The sequence below is a fragment of the Chionomys nivalis genome, chromosome 8, assembly GCF_950005125.1.
Source record: "Chionomys nivalis chromosome 8, mChiNiv1.1, whole genome shotgun sequence".
NCBI lineage: Eukaryota > Metazoa > Chordata > Mammalia > Rodentia > Cricetidae > Chionomys > Chionomys nivalis.
The window spans coordinates 52,047,127-52,066,963 of record NC_080093.1 but is presented as its reverse complement, the minus strand read 5'-3'; the positions used below and the strand labels follow the sequence as shown (position 1 = coordinate 52,066,963).

Genomic DNA, 19,837 nt, shown 5'->3' with positions numbered 1-19,837 from the left:
AAGTCAGACCCCCTCCCCTTACACAAGTGTGTTCTTAGTTCAGAAGTCCTGCACACAGTCAGGATGCTAGTAGTGAGGAGGAGGGGGAAGCAGCATGCAGGCAGACATGGTGCTGGAGAAGGAGCTAAGAGTCCTACATCTTGCAGGCAGCAGGAAGTAGTCTGAGACATTGGATGGTATCTAGAACATATATGAGATCTCAAGGCCCACCCCCGTAGTGACACACTTCCTCCAGCAAGACCACACCTACTCTTCAAAGGCCACACCTTCTAATAGTGTTACTCCCTGTGAGATTATGGGGGCCAATTACATTCAAACTGCCATGCTGCTATAAGTTGCCTTGGCCATGGTGTTTTAGCACAGCAACAGAAAATTAACAAATGTAATAGTGTACAGTTGGACAGAAGGGTGAGCAGATAAATGTGTGGGAAGATGGATGGGTGAGTCCATGAATACAAGGAGCAATGGATGGGAAGAAGGACAGGTGAATTAATGAACATGTTAGTGGATGGACGGACGGACGGACGGATGGAGAGGTGGGTGGATGGGTAGACAAACAAACAAATGAACAAGTGAAAGAATGGTCTCTCACATGGAGGACAGAAGGAAACAGAGGCTTCTGGATTTCCTGAGCTGCATTCTTCTTCACTGGGCAGCCAACCTCACTGCAGAAAGATATCCCACACTCTCTCAAAACCAGGAAAGCCAGAGTGACCCGGGAGAGGACTTTTAATCTTGAGGCTTGAAAGCAAAGTGCTTCAAAGGTCATCCTAGGAAACAGGAGGCAGCTCTCCCCAGGAGAACCTTGGCTCTTCAAGGGTTAAGTCAAGAGAGGAGGGCATTCAGCACAGACCGCACCTGACCCAGCCCATCACCATCAGCAGGGTGCAGCACAAAACATGTCCTACTTTCCCCATCCGCGTCGAGGGCCTTGCCCCACTGCTTCTGCATAGCAGGTTCACACCCCTGGGTGTCTGTCTGACTGACCAGTCTCCTTGCCCACTTGGCTCATTCCAAAGGCCAGGAGCCTCACTTTCTTGTTCATTTACCCAAAGCCCAGCACCTGATACCTAGCAGGTCTCTGTAAATACCCACAGTGTGGAGGTGATTTAGAGTGCTCTGCTGTGCGGCTGACTGTAGAAGGGCCTGGGTTAGCAGTTCATACCCATCCTACCATAAATCAGGGTCAATCATAACAACAGAAGCACACTGAGAGATGCCACCTGTGCCTGAACTGGACTCCTTGTGATGTTGGATGTTCTTCTGTATATGTGTTGCTTTTATCGGTTGACGAATAAAGCTATTTCAGCCAATGGCTTAGCAGAGCAAAGTCAGATGGGAAATCTGAACAGAGATATAGAAAGAGAGAGAGTAGGCAGAGTCAGGAGACACCATGTAGCTGCCAAAAGAAAAAGATGCCCACCGGAAGTTTACCTGTAGGCCATAGCCTCATGGTGATAAATAGATTAATAAAAATGGGTTAATTTAAGATGTAAAAGTTAGCTAAAAACCAGGCAGTGGTGGCACACACCTTTAATCCCAGCACTCAGGAGGCAGAGGCAGGTGGATCTCTGTGAGTTCAAGGCCAGCCTGGTCTACAAAACCAAGTTTTGGGACAGGCCCCAAAGCTACAGAGAAACCCTATCTTGAAAAAAAAATTAAAAATATGCCTGAGTGATTGGCCAAACAGTATTGTAATTAATATAGCTTCTGTGTGATAATTCAGGCCTGAGTTGCCAAGAAACAAATGAGTGGTCTCTGCCTACAAAATGGTGCCCAACGCAGGGTAACTACATCCACATAAAACCTGAGAGATCTTGGGGGGGGGGGGGAACAGAGCTAAGCACGGCTTCTTGTAGCAGCATTTTCTCAGGTGGACTCTGCTGACTGTGAGCCCAATTCCTTTTTTAAAAAGGCTTCCTGACTCAGCATTAACAGCAAAAAGTGAGTGGCTTCTTTAAAAGTCAGCTTCCTTGTTCGTACCAGCATAAATGGCTCCTGCCTTGTAGAGAGGTGTTGCTACAGAGCACTTGGGGTTTGTGAGCAGCCTGTTACTAGTTCCTTAATGGTGACATAGACCCGCTGTGTCGCTGGAGCCAGGGCGGTGAGCATGGCTTGCAGAGGCAGTGAACAAACCTCTGCCACAGGCAGAGGAACAAACAGGTAGGGCCACGGAGTTGGTCCTAGTCACACCGGCTTAGCATTTTAAAAAAAAAGTGCAGCCTGGTGGTGGTGGCGCACTAGGGAGGCAGAGGCAGGCGGATCTCTGTGAGTTTGAAGCCAGCCTAGTCTACAAGAGCTAGTTCCACGACAGGCTTCAAAAGCTACAGAGAATACCTGTCTCAAAAAACCAGGAAAAAAAAAAAACCAGAAACAAAACAAAACAAAAAAAGTGCTCCTGGTCAAAAAATAATTACAGATAAGCAATAAAGACAGATTCAGATAAAAAAAAAAAGACCTCTAAATGGGTCACAATGTTGGATATAATGTACATAAAAAATAGGTTTAGCCAGGCAGTGGTGGCACATGCCTTTAATCCCAGCACTCTGTGAGTTCGAGGCCAGCCTGGTCTACAAAAGCTACTTCCAGGATAGGTTCCAAAGCTACAGAGAAACCCTATCAAAAAAAAAAGTTTAAAAATAGGTCTAAAAAATAAAACAAAGTCTTTTAAGAGACAGTAAAAGTAATATAAAAGAGTCCAGACAGTCATAGATTAAAAGGGTAAAAAAATAAGCCACATGAAGATGAAATATGCACAGAGGTCAGGATTACATATATAATTGTGTTTTCTTAGAATTTCTTAGCTACAGAGAGATATTTCATTGTACAGGCTGCTAAGTTAAACCAACATAAAGGTATCTTGACTTCAAAATTTGGGTCTAAGGATATGTTGCTTTGAAAAAGAGGTTCTGCTTTTGTTTCCACAGAAGATGAGAACCTGTGTGTTCCTTCAAGGCTAATGTGGTTTAATGCAACAAGATCCCCCAAAAGGTCTCTATGAACCCCTAAAAATACTTTGCCTAACAAACAGCAGAAAGCAGTTTGGAAAAAAACTACACCCAAGTTCCCAAAATGATTGTTTATAAATGTTTGTTCTCATTTAAAGGGGGTTGACTGTAGAAATGTTTATTCTCATTTAAAGGGGGTTGACTATAGCTGATGTTTATAAATTTTTATTCTCATTTAAAGGGGGTTGACTATAGCTGGTTAATGGTCACAGTCAATTTCTAAAAGAAAAAAAGGAGGGATATGATATAGAGATGAATACTTTGCATTGGTATGGATCTTGATTTATTGATACAAATTTAAGGTCAATTTTGTTATACTGTATGTATTTCTACCATTATTTAAGGTATGATATTTAGACAGCTCATTTAAAATGTAATATATAATTAAAATCGCAGATTAATTTTATCTTATATTTATTAATTTTATATTATAAATTTGGCTATTAATTTATAATAGCCAAACTTGTAATTATGTTAGTTAGGTTTTCTAGGTATATAGAGATATATTTCAGTTAGATAGATAATCTTCAACACTTCAAAGAATATGGAATTTTAAAGGTCTTAATAACTTAGACTTTTTCTCGACAGTAAGACATGTCTGCTCCTGGCAGCACCAATTACCTCAAGAGGATGATGGGCATCAAAGAGGCTCCTTATGGAGTTTGCTAGCCATTTGAGCAAGAAACTGTTCTTGCCTGGACTGCTTGATGATATGCTGTATGGACAGGACATGCAGGACCCACAGAAAAGTGACTGCTGAACATTCCACAAGATGGGATGCCCTTCAGGGTTCCTGCTTCACAGAAGAAACTGCCAGACATTCTGCAGGATACTGAAAAAGGTGACTGACAAACTGCCAAGATAGGTAAAACAGCCTTTCAAAGTTCCTGCTTCATGAAAATGTCTGTGAGATACTATGGGCCTGTAGGCTGAAGATGGATGCCCCAACATTACAGAAGAACTTGGGGTGACTGTCCAGACAGCAAGATGTCTCTCAATTTTGGAGTTTTGGAAGTTGCTTACAATGCACTTCCTGTTTACTTAGGTAATATTATATCCTTCTGGGGTCTTTGAAGAATTGAAGACAGTTATAAATATAATTTTCCTTAGTTATATTTTCCTTAATTTGCCAAGTGTAAATGGACTAAATATTGTAACTATAATTCTTGCTTGATAACTGTTTTTGTTATATGTAATTTTACTATGTTAAAGTTAAAACCTTTCTTTTTATTTAGACAGAAAGAAAATGATGTTGGATTTCCTTCTGTATATGTGTTGCTTTTATTGGTTGATGAATAAAGCTGTTTCAGACAATGGCTTAGCAGAGCAAAGTCAGGTGGGAAATCTGAACAGAGATATATAGAGAGAGTAAGCAGAATCAGAAGAGACCATGTAGCTGACAAAAGAGAAAGGCACCCACTGGAAGTTTACCTGTAGGCCACAGTTTCATGGTGATACATATATTAATAAAAATGGATTAATTTAAGGTGTAAGAGTTAGTGAAAAATATGCCTGAGTGACTGGCCAAACAGTGATTATTTGGGCCTGAGTGGCCAGGAAACAAATGAGCAGTCTCTGCTTACACTCCTGCCCTCAGGGACCCTCAATAGAGGAGGATCCAGTCCTGAAACCTTGAGAGGGAAAAGCATAGACAGCTAAGTCCCTCTGCATGAACTTTAACAGAGGACAATTAAAAATAAATTTCCCACTGGGTGTAATGGTGTGTGCCCATAGTCCCAGCACCTGGCAGTACAGACAAAAATATCAGGAGTTCAAGGTTAGCCTTGACTACACAGACAGTTGAGGACAGCCTGGGCTACATAAAACACTAACTATTTAAAAGTTAACTATTTAAATTTTCCCTTTTTACTGGGAGGGGCCAGGATGTAGCTTTTCAAAGCATGTGAGCGGGGTATTAAGAGCAAGGATCGCTCAGTGAGTAAAGCGTTTGCCACCAAGCCTGGCGACCTAAGTTCAGTCACTGGGACCCACTCGGCAGAAGAAATGAACTGACTTCAAGCTGTCCCCTGACCTCCACAGTAGTGCGCAGCAATCACACAAGACAAATACATAAAAATACAATACATTTTAAGAAAGAACAAAAACCATGCCTGCCAGCCCATTTCTGTTCATCTCAAGTCTACGTCCTGAGCCCTGATGAGTGAGTGATTGACACCAGTCACACCTAAGCCCAGGGCACAGAATTTTTGAGGTCTAGTAGGGGTGGTTCTCCAGTTATCCAACCCTTCACTGCCACCTCAGAAGAAAACACAGGTCCAAAGTAAGATGTGGCTTTTCCCAGGGTCTTCCAGGACCGGAGGCAGCCATGGGACTCCCACATGGGGCAAGGTCCTCTCTGCTGTCCCTGCTGGAACCCAGCCTCTGGGTCGCCTCCCCACACAGCCTCACACCATTTTTACCGGGAGACAGAAGTGGTGCCTGTGTCCCCTAAAACTCATGCTAAAATGGTTACCCCAATGGGGATGGTGATAGGACTTGGGTCTTTTGGAGGTAACTAGGTTATAAACATGGAACCTTCCTGAAGGGGATGGATGTCCTCACAGAAAGGGTCCTAGAGAGCTGCCGGTCCCTTGCAATATGAGGCCAGAAGGTGTGTCTGAGACCCTGGGATGATGGTGACCAACACCAGTCTGTGGTGCTTGTGCCAGACCGTCCAGCCTGCAGCACTTGCAGGAGGAAGCTTCAGGTGCTTCTGGATGGGAGTCATGGCCTTCTGTGGGTCCACAGCAGCCCCAGGGGACAGGGTCAGTGGCTCCTGGGACTCCGCGAACTCAGGATAAGACAAGCTCCCTCCAGCAAGCACCTCTTCTCTTGTTTGTCAAAGAAACGCATTTCCATACCAAATAAGGCCGTGGATCCACAGCCTCTGCCCACTTCACACAACTCCTTTTAAGTGTCCAAGCGCAATCACACTTGGACGGTGCTGGGATTCAGCCTCCCCCCGGCCTCTCAGTGTAAACAAGTGGCCCAGCTGGGACACAGCTGCCTGCCCTGGAGGAGGACTCTGGATCACCATCCTCCCTGCTGCCTGCCCAGCCTCTCCCAGCCTCCAGAATCCCAGAAAATCCCTGCCACCACCATCACCCTCCCCCGCCAAGACCCAGGACACCAGCTGGTCCCAAGCGGGCACCCGTCCAAGGCTCCCTGCTCTCAGGTTTGTTCCGACCAAAGGACAGAGTGGTTTCTCCACGGGCAGAAGGAGGCAGCTCCAACACAGGTGCAGAGAGAGATCCATTTCTGGGCTCACTGCAGGATGCCCACAAGGCACACGTCCCCCAGCCTGGGTGCTGTCCACTCCCATAAGAAAGTGTGGCATTCGTTCCCTCAGGCTTCTTGGGTCATGAGAAAGTTGGTCCAGGGCAGAAGGAGGCCTCAGCACCCCACCCTCATGGTCAACCCTCTATTCCCTCCATACCCACCCAGGCTTGGGCTCCATGCCCTGGCCACTAACTCTTTCCAGGACCCCCTCTCTGGGGGAGGCTGACTCATCTTTACTGAGGAACGCACGCACCAGGGATGGTAGCTCGCCAACTTCCCTGCTCAGCCCAAGTGAGCAAGGGCTGTGATTTTCCATTCGCGACATCTGATTGTTATTAGGGCTAGAGAGAAGGGAATTCCTGGTTCCATAGGCCCCAGGAGGCCCCGAGGAAGACTCTGGGGTGGCAAGGGGGGAGCTGGTGCCATCTGGGTTGTGTGACCTTCTCTCTGCCAATTCTGCACCACTCTCCACGGGAGTCCCTCGCTTGCTGTTTCCTGGCTTCTCTGTGCCAGGCTTTGAGTCAGTTCAAACAAGGGAGTGGACATTCCCTTGCCCCTGCCCCTCACCACCCCCACTACCACTACCACCACATGTCCTGAAATGCCCACTGGAAGCAGGCCAAAGGCACCAGCGAGTGAGCAACCTGGAGCTCCCTCTACTGGGGCAGCCCTCTGAAGTCGCAGGATATGGGAGGTGTTAACATCTGGACTCCGGGCCCAGTGCTCGGGCCAGTGTGACGTCACCAAGCAGCGAGAGATGAGTTCCCAGTGGGGATGGGGAGGAGGCTCCTGAACAGGGCATTCCTTCCCCTAGCCTCACCACTATTCAGCTCCTCCTCCTCGTCCTTCTCCTCCTGCTCCTCCTCCTCCTCTTTCTCCTCCTCCCGCCCTCCCTTCCCCCTTCTGCTGGGCCTGGAATTGGGTTTGGGGCGGGTTCTGTTTCCAAAGCCATCTCCAACAGGCCAGGCGGGTGAGGGCTCGTCCTCCACCCTGAGCCCAAATTTTCCAAGGCTCCAGGCAGTACTTGGCTAGCCTGCTGCCCCGTGGGTCAGCAAGCGCAGAGTCCTGGGAGAAGATCTCCACAAAGGAAGGCTTCGGAGGATCAGGACAGCCACAGGTAGCACTCTGGGACCCAGGGACTGAGGGAGGGAGACTGGGGACAGGAGCTGCAGGGTAAAGGTTAGGCAGAGCAAACAAATGAGATTGGTGTCCTAAAGTCAGGGAAATGGGCGTTGTCATGACAACAGCTTGCAGAAGTCCCCCGTCTCTCTGTGAAGGGAGCCCCAAGACCTGGAGCGAAGCTGTCCCCAGTCTGAAGACCTGTTCCACCCCTTCCACAGAGTATCCCAGGGATACTGGAAGGCTTTAGGAGATTCCCCCGCCTTGTGTGGCACCCCCTGATACTCACTTAGCAGGCCTTACCCCTAGCCCCAAGACATCCTCCAACACCAGCTCCCACCCTGTCCCCCTGAGGGTGGGGGCTCCCTATCCTTTCTTCAACCGTACATCCAAGTCTGGTTTCTGGAAGAGTTTGAAGGGAACACCCAGTGGGCGATGGTCCAAGCCCGGAGCTATGGTTCCACTGCTCTCAGGCATGCCATCGGCCATGAGGACAGCAGTGGACAGCTCTTTGGGGACCCTTGGAGATCAGCCACATGAGGTCGGACAGCTGATTGTCTCACCTTCTCCTGCTCTAGCCAGTCCTGGTCCTGTCCTTGGCTTCAGATGAAGCGGTTGGCTGGGGGTCTGCCAAGTCTCCATTCCCCTTAGAGAAGCCTCTTCTGTCAAGTTGTGAGCAGGGATCTGAGCCCTAGGCAGAAACACAGACTTTCTATGTATCTGGGGACTGCAGCAGACTGGCCCCACTCATGGCCTGTGCAAAGACCAGGCTGTAGCTAAGGAATGAGGGGAGAGGCTAGATTATGGTTTAGTAGAAGTGAAATGAGGGGAGCTACCCTAGGGCTGGACTGTCCCCCCATCAGGTCAAGCAGGTGGATGAGTGAAACACCACCATTTTGAGGGGAGGGACCAAGGATACAGACATGGTGGCCTTTTGAGTGAGTTGGATCTGTCCCGGCTCAGATCCTGGGTGAGCACGTGCACTCATATGCATCCCCATACACGTTGCACACATGTCTTCAATATGGCCCATCTGGGGTCCACTTGGCTTCTGGGTCTCTCTGCGTGAGAGGATCACTTTGCAAATGATCTGGAGTAGGAGAGGTACCAGGGGTAAAGATCAAAGCAGTCACGGAGGTGATCAGGGAACATATTCACCTGCCCCAGAGGGCCTGTGTCTAGTTGGTGTGAAGCCTGGTGGGATGAAAGGTTCCCGGAGTCAGAGCATCACTGGGGAGAAAGTGGGAGTAGCACGTGTCTGAAAGAGTGACAGCAACGGAGGGTGCAGGGGGTGTTTACCTCTGGGGTGCAGGTGCCAGGAAAACCTGGGCTAGCACCATTGCATAGCAACTAAATGACACCTGGGTAGGAGGGGGGCACACTTTGTGGCACCAGCAATCTGCAAGCTCTCTGCACAAACATCACTCAGGCCTATGTAAAACGTGCTCCCCACTTGGGATGCCCGCGCAGGCCCCACGATGAGCCACTGTTAGTCGGGGCACAAACGTACCAGAAGGAGCATGCACACAAGAGGGCCCACAGGATAACGGCGCAGGGGCAAGGGGCTCTGCGAACCCTGGTCGGGAGTGTGCCTCTGTACACCATCCAATCAGAATGAGGGCCCGAGGGTGTGGCTTAAGACCCCACCCGGTTCCTTCGCCCCTGCTAAGCAAAGCGACCAAAAGTTAAAGAGGGGGCGTGTCACCCGCGGGGACGGTAAACCCCCGGCAGCCAATGGTGGTCTCAGCTACCAGGGCCACATATCCAGGAGGGAGGAGGCAGTGGCCACGCGCGTGGCGACTGGGGATCCGCCCTGCTCGAGGAAGGAATTTATGAGGGGTGGAGCAGGGCGCTGCCCACATCCCTGGAAGGGGAGGGTCTAATAGCCTGTATAGCCTGGCTGTGTCCTGAGTCGCGGCTTCAAATGTCCCACCTGCTCTGTGGGAGGGGTAGGTGCTTCCCTGCAGGGCAGAGTGCAGGCTGCTGGTGTGCAATTCCAGGAGCCCCAGAGTGGGTTTATCGATTCGCTGTTGCTAGGGTGAACCAGTCCTAACAGGGTCCCCGCGCTAGCTTGTCACCCAACACATCCCCAGGCCTCCGGATTGGCTGAAGGAGGCTGAGCCCCAATTCCCCACATCCAGTCTGGCACCCAGGGCCACCTCAACAACCTCTGGACTTGCTTCCTCCTAGTGAACCTTGCGGGGGGAGGGGGGGCAGCCACAGGGTCTTCAAGAACACAGATCTGTGAAGTTTCCTTGTGTGCGTTGGTTAGGAGTGCTCTCTGGGACCAAGTGTGCTCCATCAAAAGGGCATAATGGGCTGGGGATGTGGCTCCTTTGGTGAATGCTTGCCTAGCATGCACCAAGCCCTGGGCTGGAGCCCAGGTACGGGGTTTCAGCCCATAATCCTGGTAAGCTAGAGATGGAGGCAAGGGGATTAGAAATTCAAGGTCGTCTTCAAGGGCAGCCCGGGTTGCCTGAGACCTTGTCTTTTACCAAAAGAAGGGATGCATACCCACTCCAGAGTTAAGATGAGGACCATGATAAAGCAAGACCCAGCCAAAAGCCTCCTCCAGGAAGCCCCTCTGCCAGAAAGGATCTGTCCTCTATCACCCGTTTCTAGGACTGACTGAGAGACCTCTATCAGAACACAAAGGAGGTGCTCCAGATGCAGATGCAAGGGAACCCACCATGAAAGTCGCTAGAAACGTTCTGGCCCACACACCTTGCAGTTCAATGAGAAGAGAAAAGAGACCATCTTCCACAGGGAGTGGCAGTGGGACTCCAGGAGCCAGGCAGGGTCTGAACGCGAGCCCACAGACAGAATGGGCAGGACAGGCATAAAGCCCCCGCCTCAGAGGGAGCCAGGCTAACCCTTCCTCTGAGGTGAGAGCCACAGGCCTGAAGGCCTAGGGAGCTAGGGCTGGTGGGCTGAGAGGTGGAGGCTCTTGGGGGGACTGGTGCTGACTTCACTCTCCCCTCTCTCTAGGCTCTTGACAGGCAGGGACATAGGTTTGTAAGCTCCCAACAGGAGCCTGGACCCACAGTCCTGAAGATGGCTGGAAATTGCTCCTGGGAGGCTCATGCCACAAACCAGAACAAGGCAAGTGCTGTGGACAGGTCTGGGTCTGTGGGCAGGTGTAGTTGGGAGGGGGTCACAGTCCACTTTCCAGGATGCCCTCTGACTCTGGGTGCTAGTGGGCAGCAGACACATCTGGACTCTGTGGCCTGACCCTGGTTAACTGGTTTCTCTGAGGCCAGTGTCATCATCAGTGAGCAAAATGCAGGCACTGGGCATCTTGGAAGTCCCTTTCCATGCCGTCTTTGGGTCATGGCTTATCAGCTCTGGAAGGTCTCACTTCCTCCCCGTTTCCCGACAGAGATGGGATAATCGTTATTCACTATGGTCGGACCACGTCAGAGAGATTCTGCTGGTTCCGTGGTGGCCCCATGTCTGTTGTGTGTACTACTCTGAGCCACCCACGGCCAGTGTTGCCCCAAGTCTGGGAGCATGAGCCGTTGATGTAAACCTGCAGATGGTGCTAGCCTCACCTAAAGTTTGGACAATGTCCTGGGCTGACCCATCACTTTCTGTCCTGCCCTTGCGTCTCCCTGGAAAAGTGTGGACTTCCCTTCCTAAGCTGGGAACCCCTCTGACTTATTTCCTTATTCCATCTCCTCCTAGACTAGAGAAAACCAAGACTTATATCAAGATAACTGACTCCTTCCCCACTCCCACCCTCACCCCCTATCCCCACTGTGTCCTTGGTCCTTTCCTTCCTTTTGTAGGGACCACAGTGGAATGATGGCAGCCCGGGAAGCAGTACCTGGGCATGCTAGGGGCCATCAGCCCAGGAGGCAGTGCCTGGGCATGGTAGAGGGCATCCCAAAGTCCCTAGAGAAGAGGGAGGCAGCAGCAGACTCCAGAGCTGTGTTTCACACGGTAGTGTAGGGCTGTGAATAGCAGCTCCTGCCTAGTGACTCACCAGTGCCCGCCCAACACCCAGTGGGGGACTGTAGACTTTTTCCAGCTGGGTGATACACAGAGGGCCCTGCCCAGCCCAGCAGGCCAGCGCCCAGTGCTGAGATGGTCCTTATGGGACAGGGCTCTGCAGGCATCTGGGCCCAGAGCAATAAACAATCAACTCCCAGAAAGGGGAGCAGAAGGAAAGCTAAGCAGGGTTAGGGGTGGGCAGGAGATGTTAGCCGGTGAATTCTTAGAGGTGAACAGGTAGTAAGCAGAACCCCATAAAGAACTTGTCCTGACAAAACAGTGTCTCCCTAAGTTTAGCCCGCACCCCTAGTTTGTAAACAGCCAGGACAGAGGATACTTCTCTTCACTGGAGAATAGCAACACAAAGCGTTTTCTCAGGGCCCAGTTTTCTGTGAGGTCATTTGGAAGGTGGCAGGAAAGATCTTGCCCCTAGAACCTTCCTACTTCTCTGAACCATAGAAACAGATACCAGACTTAGGGAGAAAGTCCTGGGATAGATTCGTGATGTCTGCAGGGAGGAGGGAAGGGAAGCAGTGTGCACAGGACAACTTTGCCACTGAGAGAGAGGGATCAAAACAACCCTGAGAGGGCTTAAGAGATGGCTCATTGGTTAAGCGCACTGGCTGCTCTCCCAAAGGTCCTGGGTTCAATTCCCAATGCCCACATGGCAGCTTACAGCTGTCTATAACCCCCATTCCAGGGGATCTGATGCCCTCACACAGACATACCTGTAGGCAAAACACCAATGTGCATAAAATAAAGATAAGTAAATTTTATAAAACAAAACAGAGCTGTGACAGAATAGTGTGTAGCTGGCTCGTGTTATTGGCTCCCACAGTTGTTTAAATGTTAACCCAGAAATACGCAACTCTTTCATATTGTCAGGTATAGATACGGCTTCCCTGGGATTGAAGAGAGGCACTATCACGCCGTTCACAGGTCCTCCGTACCCTCTGCCTGGAGCACAGAGGCCTCTTACTTTGCTAGGAAGGGGTGTCCTTGGTTTTGCTACCACGTCTCTGCTCTCAATTTCTGAGCTCTGACCCAGCCTCAGCCCTCAGGGCCAGGACTGGTGTTCAGCTGCACTGATCTCTGCCCTGCCCAGCTGTAAATACTGAGCCCCTCCCTGAAGCTTGAAGAACGACCACCTCCTCAAGCCTCTCCCTCCCGGATACCCCTGGAGCCCCCAAAGGCAGCCCTGGTCTAGTAGAGGGCAGCTGTCTCTTATCCCCGTGCCCTCTGGTCCAGCTCTGGGAGAGTCCTACTCCAGCTATGGCCAGGGTATTTTGTTTTTGCCCCACCCCACACCCCTTACCAGGAATTTTATTTCTTTAGGAATAAGTATTTCCGTGTTTTAAAGGAACAACTTGCTAGAGAATTGCGAGAACAAACTGCGCACACATCTACCATAACCCTCCGTTATCTGTTATTCAGTACTGGGGACTGAACCCTAGGCTCCCGCATGCTGGGCAAGCACTGCTACCAAACTTTATCTCCAGTCCTCTTTAAAAATTGGGGGGCAGTGTAGTGTGTGTGTGTGTGTGTGTGGTGTGTGTGTGGTGTGTGCATGTATGTATATGTGGTGTGGTGTGTGTGTGGTGTGTGAGTGTGTGTGCGTATGTGGTGTGTGTGTGGTGTCATATGTGTGGCGTGTGTATGCATGTATGGTGTGTGCAATGTATGTATGTGTGGTGTGTGTGTATGTGGTGTGTGTGTGTGGTGTCATATGTATGGTGTGTCCAATGTTTGTATGTGTGGTGTGGTGTATGTGTGTATGTGGTGTGTGAGTGTGTGTGTGTATGTGGTGTGTGTGTGATATCATATGTGCGGTGTGTGTGGTGCATGTATGGTGTCTGTGTGTGTGTGGTGTGTATGTAGTGTGTGAGTGTGTGGTGCGTGTGTGGTGTAGTGTGTGTGGTGTGTGAGTGTGTGGTGTCTGCGTGTGTGTCTGTGGTGTGTATGTGCTGTGTGTGTGGTATGTGTGTGCATGTGGGAATGCCATAGCACATGAAAAGGCTGAACCTTTTCATAGATAAACTTTCTCCCCATTATTACTTGCAAATAAATTGTGGACACTAGACCCTTTCCCCCAAAGCGACTGCACGTCTGAGGACAGGGCATTCCCGTCATCCCCATAGACCTTCCGTGGTCAGGAAGCTTCTACGGACACGATACCACAGTCCACACCGATGTCATCACCTTCCTGCTGTCCCGACCACCCTAAGTAGTCACTGTCCCTTCCCACATCTAATCTCTGCTCGAGCCCTGCATGTCTTGTCTCTTTGGTCTCCTCCCTTCTGGAAAAACTGCTTAGCTTTTCCTCTGTGTGTTGGTGTGTGTGTCTGTGTCTATGAGAGAGAGAGAGGTGTGTGAGTGGGGTGTGTGGGGTGTGTAGGGTATATGTGTGGTGTGTGTGGAGTGTGTGTGAGTGTGGTGTGTGTGAATGTTAGTGTTTGTAGTGTGTGGTGTGTGTGTGAGTGTGTGATGTATGTGTGAGTGTGGGGTATGTGTTAATGTGTATAGTGTGTGGTGTGTGTGTGAGTGTGGTAGGTGTGAGTGTTGTATGAGTGTGTGTGCTGTGTGTGAGTGGGGGAGTGGAAGGTATAAGGATGTGGTGTGTGTGTATGTGGTATGAGTCGTGTATGAGTGGGTGTGTGGGTGTGTATGTGTGCATTTGGTGTGTAGCGGGGAGTGTTGTATAGGAAAGAATGTGTGTGAGTGGACGCATGGTGTGTGAGTCTGTGTGAATGTGTGTGTTCAGCTGTGTACGGGCACATGTGTACATGTTGGTGCCTGTGGAGGCCTAAGACTGATGTCCAGAGTCTCCTGATCCCTCCCAGGCCCTTTATCCAGAGTCTAGGGCTCCCAACTAAAGCCAGAGCCGCCTGTAAGCTAATCTCACCAGCTTGCTCTGGGAAATCCCCTTTCTGCCTTTCAAACCTCAAGAGGGTCACTGTGCCCACCTGACATTTACAGGGAGACTGGGAATCTGAACTCTGGTCCTCAAGAGTGCTCAGCAAGCACCTTATGCACTGAGCCATCACCCCACCCTCTGCTTGCTATTGTCTTGCACTTGGACATTTGGACCCAGCTGACCCTTGGGCAGCCCAGAGCCACTGTCTGGTCACCCTGTGGTGACACCGTCCTGCAGACTCTAGAATCGAGAACCAGTATTCACATTAGCTGGAATGGGGCTCTTTCTGCTCTGGTCTCTGTCAGTCATTCCATAGCCAGGGAACCGGCAGACTCTGCCCCCTGGGTAGCAGATGGAAGCAGGTACAGGAACAGGCCTGCTAAGGCCCAGGGACGTGCAGGCAGCCTTACAGATGTGTCCCTCTGCACCCACACAGATGTGTCCTGGTGTGAACGAGGCTCAGGAGCTCTACAGCAGAGGCTTCCTGACTATTGAGCAGATTGCCACGCCCCCTCCGCCTGCCATCACAAACTACATCTTCCTGCTGCTCTGCCTGTGTGGCCTTGTGGGTAACGGCCTGGTCCTCTGGTTTTTCGGCTTCTCCATCAAGAGGACACCCTTCTCCATCTACTTCCTGCACCTGGCCAGCGCTGATGGGATCTACCTCTTTAGCAAGGCTGTGATTGCCCTCCTGAACACGGGGGCCTTCCTGGGCTCCTTCCCAGACTACGTGCGCAGGGTGTCCCGGATCGTGGGGCTCTGTGCGTTCTTCGCGGGTGTGAGCCTCCTGCCAGCCATTAGCACAGAACGCTGCGTGTCCGTCATCTTTCCCACCTGGTACTGGCGTCGGAGGCCCAAGCGCCTGTCTGCTGGGGTCTGTGCCTTGCTATGGCTGCTGTCCTTCCTGGTCACCGGTATCCACAACTACTTCTGTATGTTCCTGGGCCGCGAGGCCTCAGGGACAGCGTGCCGCGACATGGACATCTCCCTGGGCATCTTGCTGTTCTTTCTCTTCTGCCCACTCATGGTACTCCCCTGCCTGGCACTCATCCTGCATGTAGAGTGCCGGGCACGGCGCCGCCAGCGCTCTGCCAAGCTCAACCATGTGGTCCTGGCTATTGTCTCGGTTTTCCTTGTGTCTTCCATCTACTTGGGGATAGATTGGTTTCTCTTCTGGGTCTTCCAGATTCCCGCCCCCTTCCCCGAGTACGTCACTGACTTGTGTATCTGCATCAATAGCAGCGCCAAGCCCATCGTCTACTTCCTGGCTGGGAGGGACAAGTCTCAGCGCTTGTGGGAACCTCTCAGGGTAGTCTTCCAGCGGGCTCTACGGGATGGTGCAGAGCCCGGAGACACTGCTAGCACCACACCTAACACAGTCACCATGGAGATGCAGTGCCCCTCTGGGAATGCATCGTGAAAGGCCAGTGTCTGGGGCAAGGCCGCAGCAGCGAGCGGTCAGTAACTTCCAGAGACGCTCTGCCCAAAGGGCAGAAGCAGGGCAGCTGTCCCTGTGCCGCCAGGGAGAAGAGCTTCCTCTAGCACAAAGCATCTGCCTCTTGCCAGGCGTGGCCGAGAGACTGACCCTGTGGCCTCTGATCCCCAGCCATTCTGCTTCTGTGAGTCACTGTACCAAAGTTGCCCTTACCGGTGTGGTGGGGTCCTTCCTCAACAGAAGCTCAACAGTGAGGGAGATGAAGGCCACCTCTGCCTCTTCAGCCGTCCCTCCCCAAACATGACTCCGTCATCATCACCACTACTGGGCCAGCAGCCTCAGCTCTACCAGCAAGGAGTTGTTCAGTCTCCCAAGGCAGCATCTGAACAAATCTGAGAGAATGGTGCTATCTGGAAGAGGGTCCTGTCTAGCTGCCTTGTAACCTACAGACAAGTCCCTGTCCCTTTGAGGAGTCATTTGGTGACTTTAACAGGGTAGGGTCTGGCCCTGGCAAACCACGAGAGACAGGAAGGACCTTTTGCCGCTCTGGGTAGCTGACTGCTTTTCTGACACCCCCAGCCAGCTCTGGGCAGCTGACCACGCACTTGGTGTCTTCCAGGTCACTGTGGTCCATTGCGGCAGCTCCTTACTAGTTCCCGATCTCCAGTGCCCATTTCAAAGAGGACTCTGGTTCCATTCTGGCCCCCTCGGGGCTGCCACCACGGTGCCATTTGTCATCCTGCACAGTGGCCTGTGTAGCCAAAGGAAGTTTTATAACAGATAATAAAGTATATATCAATACACATTTTTAAATCCTGCAACGAGGAAGCTGATTCAGTGCCCAGTGTCTTCTCTATATCTCCATGTCCCACAGTGAGAGCAGCCAGGGGCAGCTGGAGTCCAGGGAGGGTGGCCATCAGTTCTTTTTCTGTAATTCTGAGTCTTTCCTGGTTGTCTGGCCACAGCTCTGGGATGCCTTCTGCTCTGCCTGAGTCTGTCTACATGTAGACATCTGTGACCTGTAAGAATGTGTCACTGATGGAGCTGCGTTCCTTTACGAGAAGCCAAGGAGGGCAGGGGGGCAGGGAAGGAGTGAGCAGCATGCCCACCCTGTGCTAGGCATGCTAGTCACACGCCCTGAGTTCACCGAGCTTCATGCTAGGCCACACGATCCAAGGGCAGGGACTGTGGCACTAACCCTGGAGAGGAGCATCTAACTCCACAAAGTCATGTCCCCATCACCCCAGCTGCAGGGGTTGGTTCCCTCCACAAGCCACTTTTGCTCCTTTAAACAAAGAGAGCTCTTGTGGTGGGACAGAGCAAGTGATTCCAGGAGCTTCAGTTAGGCAAAGCTATCCGCTCCTCCCCTGTGCCTGGCTGAGACTGTCTGCTACCCTCTGCCCCTCCCCACTTCTGCTCAGAGACTCCAAGAGACAAGGGAGGGGCTCCTCCACCCTTGCAGTAGAGCACTGAGAACGAGCATGGACCACACCTCCGGAAAAAGACAAAAAGACTGATGATCTCAGTGCCATGTGGGTAGAAACTTCTCAGAGTCCTGGGGCGCCTGGCTGAGGGGCCACCTAGAGATCTCTGGCTCCCCAGAGCTCGGTCAGTCCCCATTCCTGGGAAATCTCTCCTTAAACGTCCTCACTCCTGAAACCCTGGGAGTGAGCTGTGCCCCTACAAGGGGCCTCCCCACCTGGATCCAACTCAGGTTCATAACCCGGGGCCTGTGTGCAGACAGCACCCACCCTGGGGATGCTGCATTGGTGGGTGGGGTGATTCTGTGCCGTGGTCGAAGTCTTGTGGGAGAAGAGGCTTTTCTCTACTCCCCCACGAACCCTTAACCCTAGAGCTCCTCTGCCCTTCCCCAGACCCCCTACTCTGTGCTAATGGAGAAGAAGCAAGAGGACTAAGTGGATGGAAACCACGGAGAGCCACCTCTTTCTTCCACCCTCCCCTGGCGTTTAATTATTTAAGTGGGTTGCAAAGGGGCTGGGCAGCGGTGGGACCAACAGGTGCATGAAGGGTCCCCCGCAGTTCTCCCAAGCTTCTTTCTGGGTGTTTTACAAAGGCAGGACTCCCCAAATATTGCATCCTTTTCTCCCTGAAAACCAGGAGTGAAGCCATTCTCCACCACAGCCCAGCTCCTATTAAGGTACTTCGCGGCTGTGAGGGCTGTTACTCAGCTGGACTTCCTACTAGCACGTGACTCAGAGACGGGTGGAGTGGAGAGAGGGCCACAGGGCCAACAGCACTCAGTGCCTTTTATGCTTCCTGCTACCCAGCAGCTCTGCAAAAGCAAACAAGAAGAGGGTACACTGTCAGACGGAGCAAGGGAAGGACAAGAGAAGTTAGAAAGGCCAAGAGTGAGCTCAGGAAGGCAGAGACCTGCCACCTGCTAGTCACAGGACCATCCTCCGCCCATGCCAGACTCCAGGGTTGGTGACATGCAGTTGAGCGCACACAGGGAAGGAGAAGTGGGGATCCGTTACCACACAGCAGCTCAGTTAGCAAAGTTCTTGCTATAAATTTAGATCTCCAGCACCCATGTCAAAAGCCCGGCATAGTGGGGTATGCCTGTGACCCCAGGCCTGGGATGGCAGAGAGGGAGGATCCTGCTCCATGGCAGGTCAATCGTCAAGCTCCAGGTTCAGTGGGAGATCTCAGATAAAGAAGGCAGAGAGTGAGATAGGAAGGCACCACACGCTGACCTCTGTCCTCCATACACATGCACATACGTGCATACACATGTGCACACATACACACACAGCTGACGATCAGTACCGGCTGTGCTTACAGGCTGATCATTTCCCGTAGGTTTCTGCGTATCTCTACAAGGCTGCTCACACCAGATGCAGGAAGTCAGAGCTCTTCACAGTGACCTCTGACCTTGATGTCTCTTGTCAGCAAAGTGTTAGGAGTCAGATTCTGGGAGATGCTGGGAGTGGACTTGGCTATCACAGCCCCAGGCAAACCCAGTTGAGTCTGGCTGACTTGCAGACCAAGAAAAGGCTGTGAGCTGCCACTGCCCTCTCTTTAGCTCCCACCACACCAAGGGATGCCGGTGCTTCTACAGCCTTGGCAAGGCTTCACCACATGCCTGCAGGGGCTCCCAGATAACTTGGCTTCATTTTCTGAAAACTCACCTCTCTCTCTCTTTCTTTCTCTGCCCCCCCCGTATATGTGTGTATGCATGAGCGTGTGCATGTGTACGCGTGTGTGTGTGTGCATGAGCGTGTGCATGCTCGTGTGAGTGTGTGTGCGCGCGTGCATGTATACATCCACATCCCTATAGAGGCCAGAGAGCAACATTAAGGGTCTTCCCCTACCACTCACCATCTTTTTACATTTACTTATTCATTTGTGGGTGGGTGGGTGACACATGTGTTGGTCAAATGACAGTTTGTGGGAGTCGGTTCTCTCTATCATAGGGGTCCCAGGGATCAAGTTCAGGTAATCATCAGACTTGTCAGCAGACACCACCTCTGCCCGCTGAGCCATCTTGTCTGTCATCCACGTATGTTTGAGATGGGCTCCTTTAGAGGGAAGGAGAGATGAAAGCCCGGAGAAGGGGCCTTCTGGCAGGCTGGCAAGGAAAATGCTCTGGCAAACTTCTGACATCGAACCACAGAGTGCAAAAACATTCTGTTGTAAGCCAGCAGGGAGCCAAAAGTTGGAGAACTCAGAAACAGCCAGGAGCCGTTTACAAAACCGAAACTCATGGAAAACTGAATGAGTCAGCTGCCAGCTCGGGGTTTCCTGACAATTCAAGAGGAGACTCACCTACTTGAGCACATGATTTTTAAAAAGCCTTTGTAATTAATTGAACTGGAACTTTAATGAACATACCATCAAATTTATCCACACCTCCTGAGCCACTGAACAAACCCCCAGTGCCTGGGCCCAGGGTGCCCACACTGTGCCTTATGCGATTGTCGAGCAGCCCAGTCAACAGGCCTTTCTGTCTCAGGACGGAAACATTGTTAATGCCTCTTGGTAATGCATGGGATTTGTGTAAAGAAATTTAGTGATCCCTATCCAGAAAATTCCAGAAGGTACCCTGGCTTCAAGACTGCTGAACCAGCT

At 51.3% G+C, this 19,837-nt stretch overlaps 1 protein-coding gene across 1 annotated transcript; it reads left to right on the top strand.

Moving 5' to 3' along the window:
• The first annotated feature begins 7,137 nt into the window (after positions 1–7,137).
• Mrgprf (MAS related GPR family member F) lies at positions 7,138–16,544 on the top strand. Its single transcript, XM_057778664.1, has 3 exons — positions 7,138–7,404; positions 10,395–10,508; positions 14,750–16,544. Exons 2-3 carry the CDS (start codon positions 10,461–10,463, stop codon positions 15,731–15,733), a joined length of 1,032 nt encoding a protein of 343 aa, XP_057634647.1. The 5' UTR covers positions 7,138–7,404; positions 10,395–10,460; the 3' UTR covers positions 15,734–16,544.
• The last annotated feature ends 3,293 nt before the right edge of the window (positions 16,545–19,837 follow it).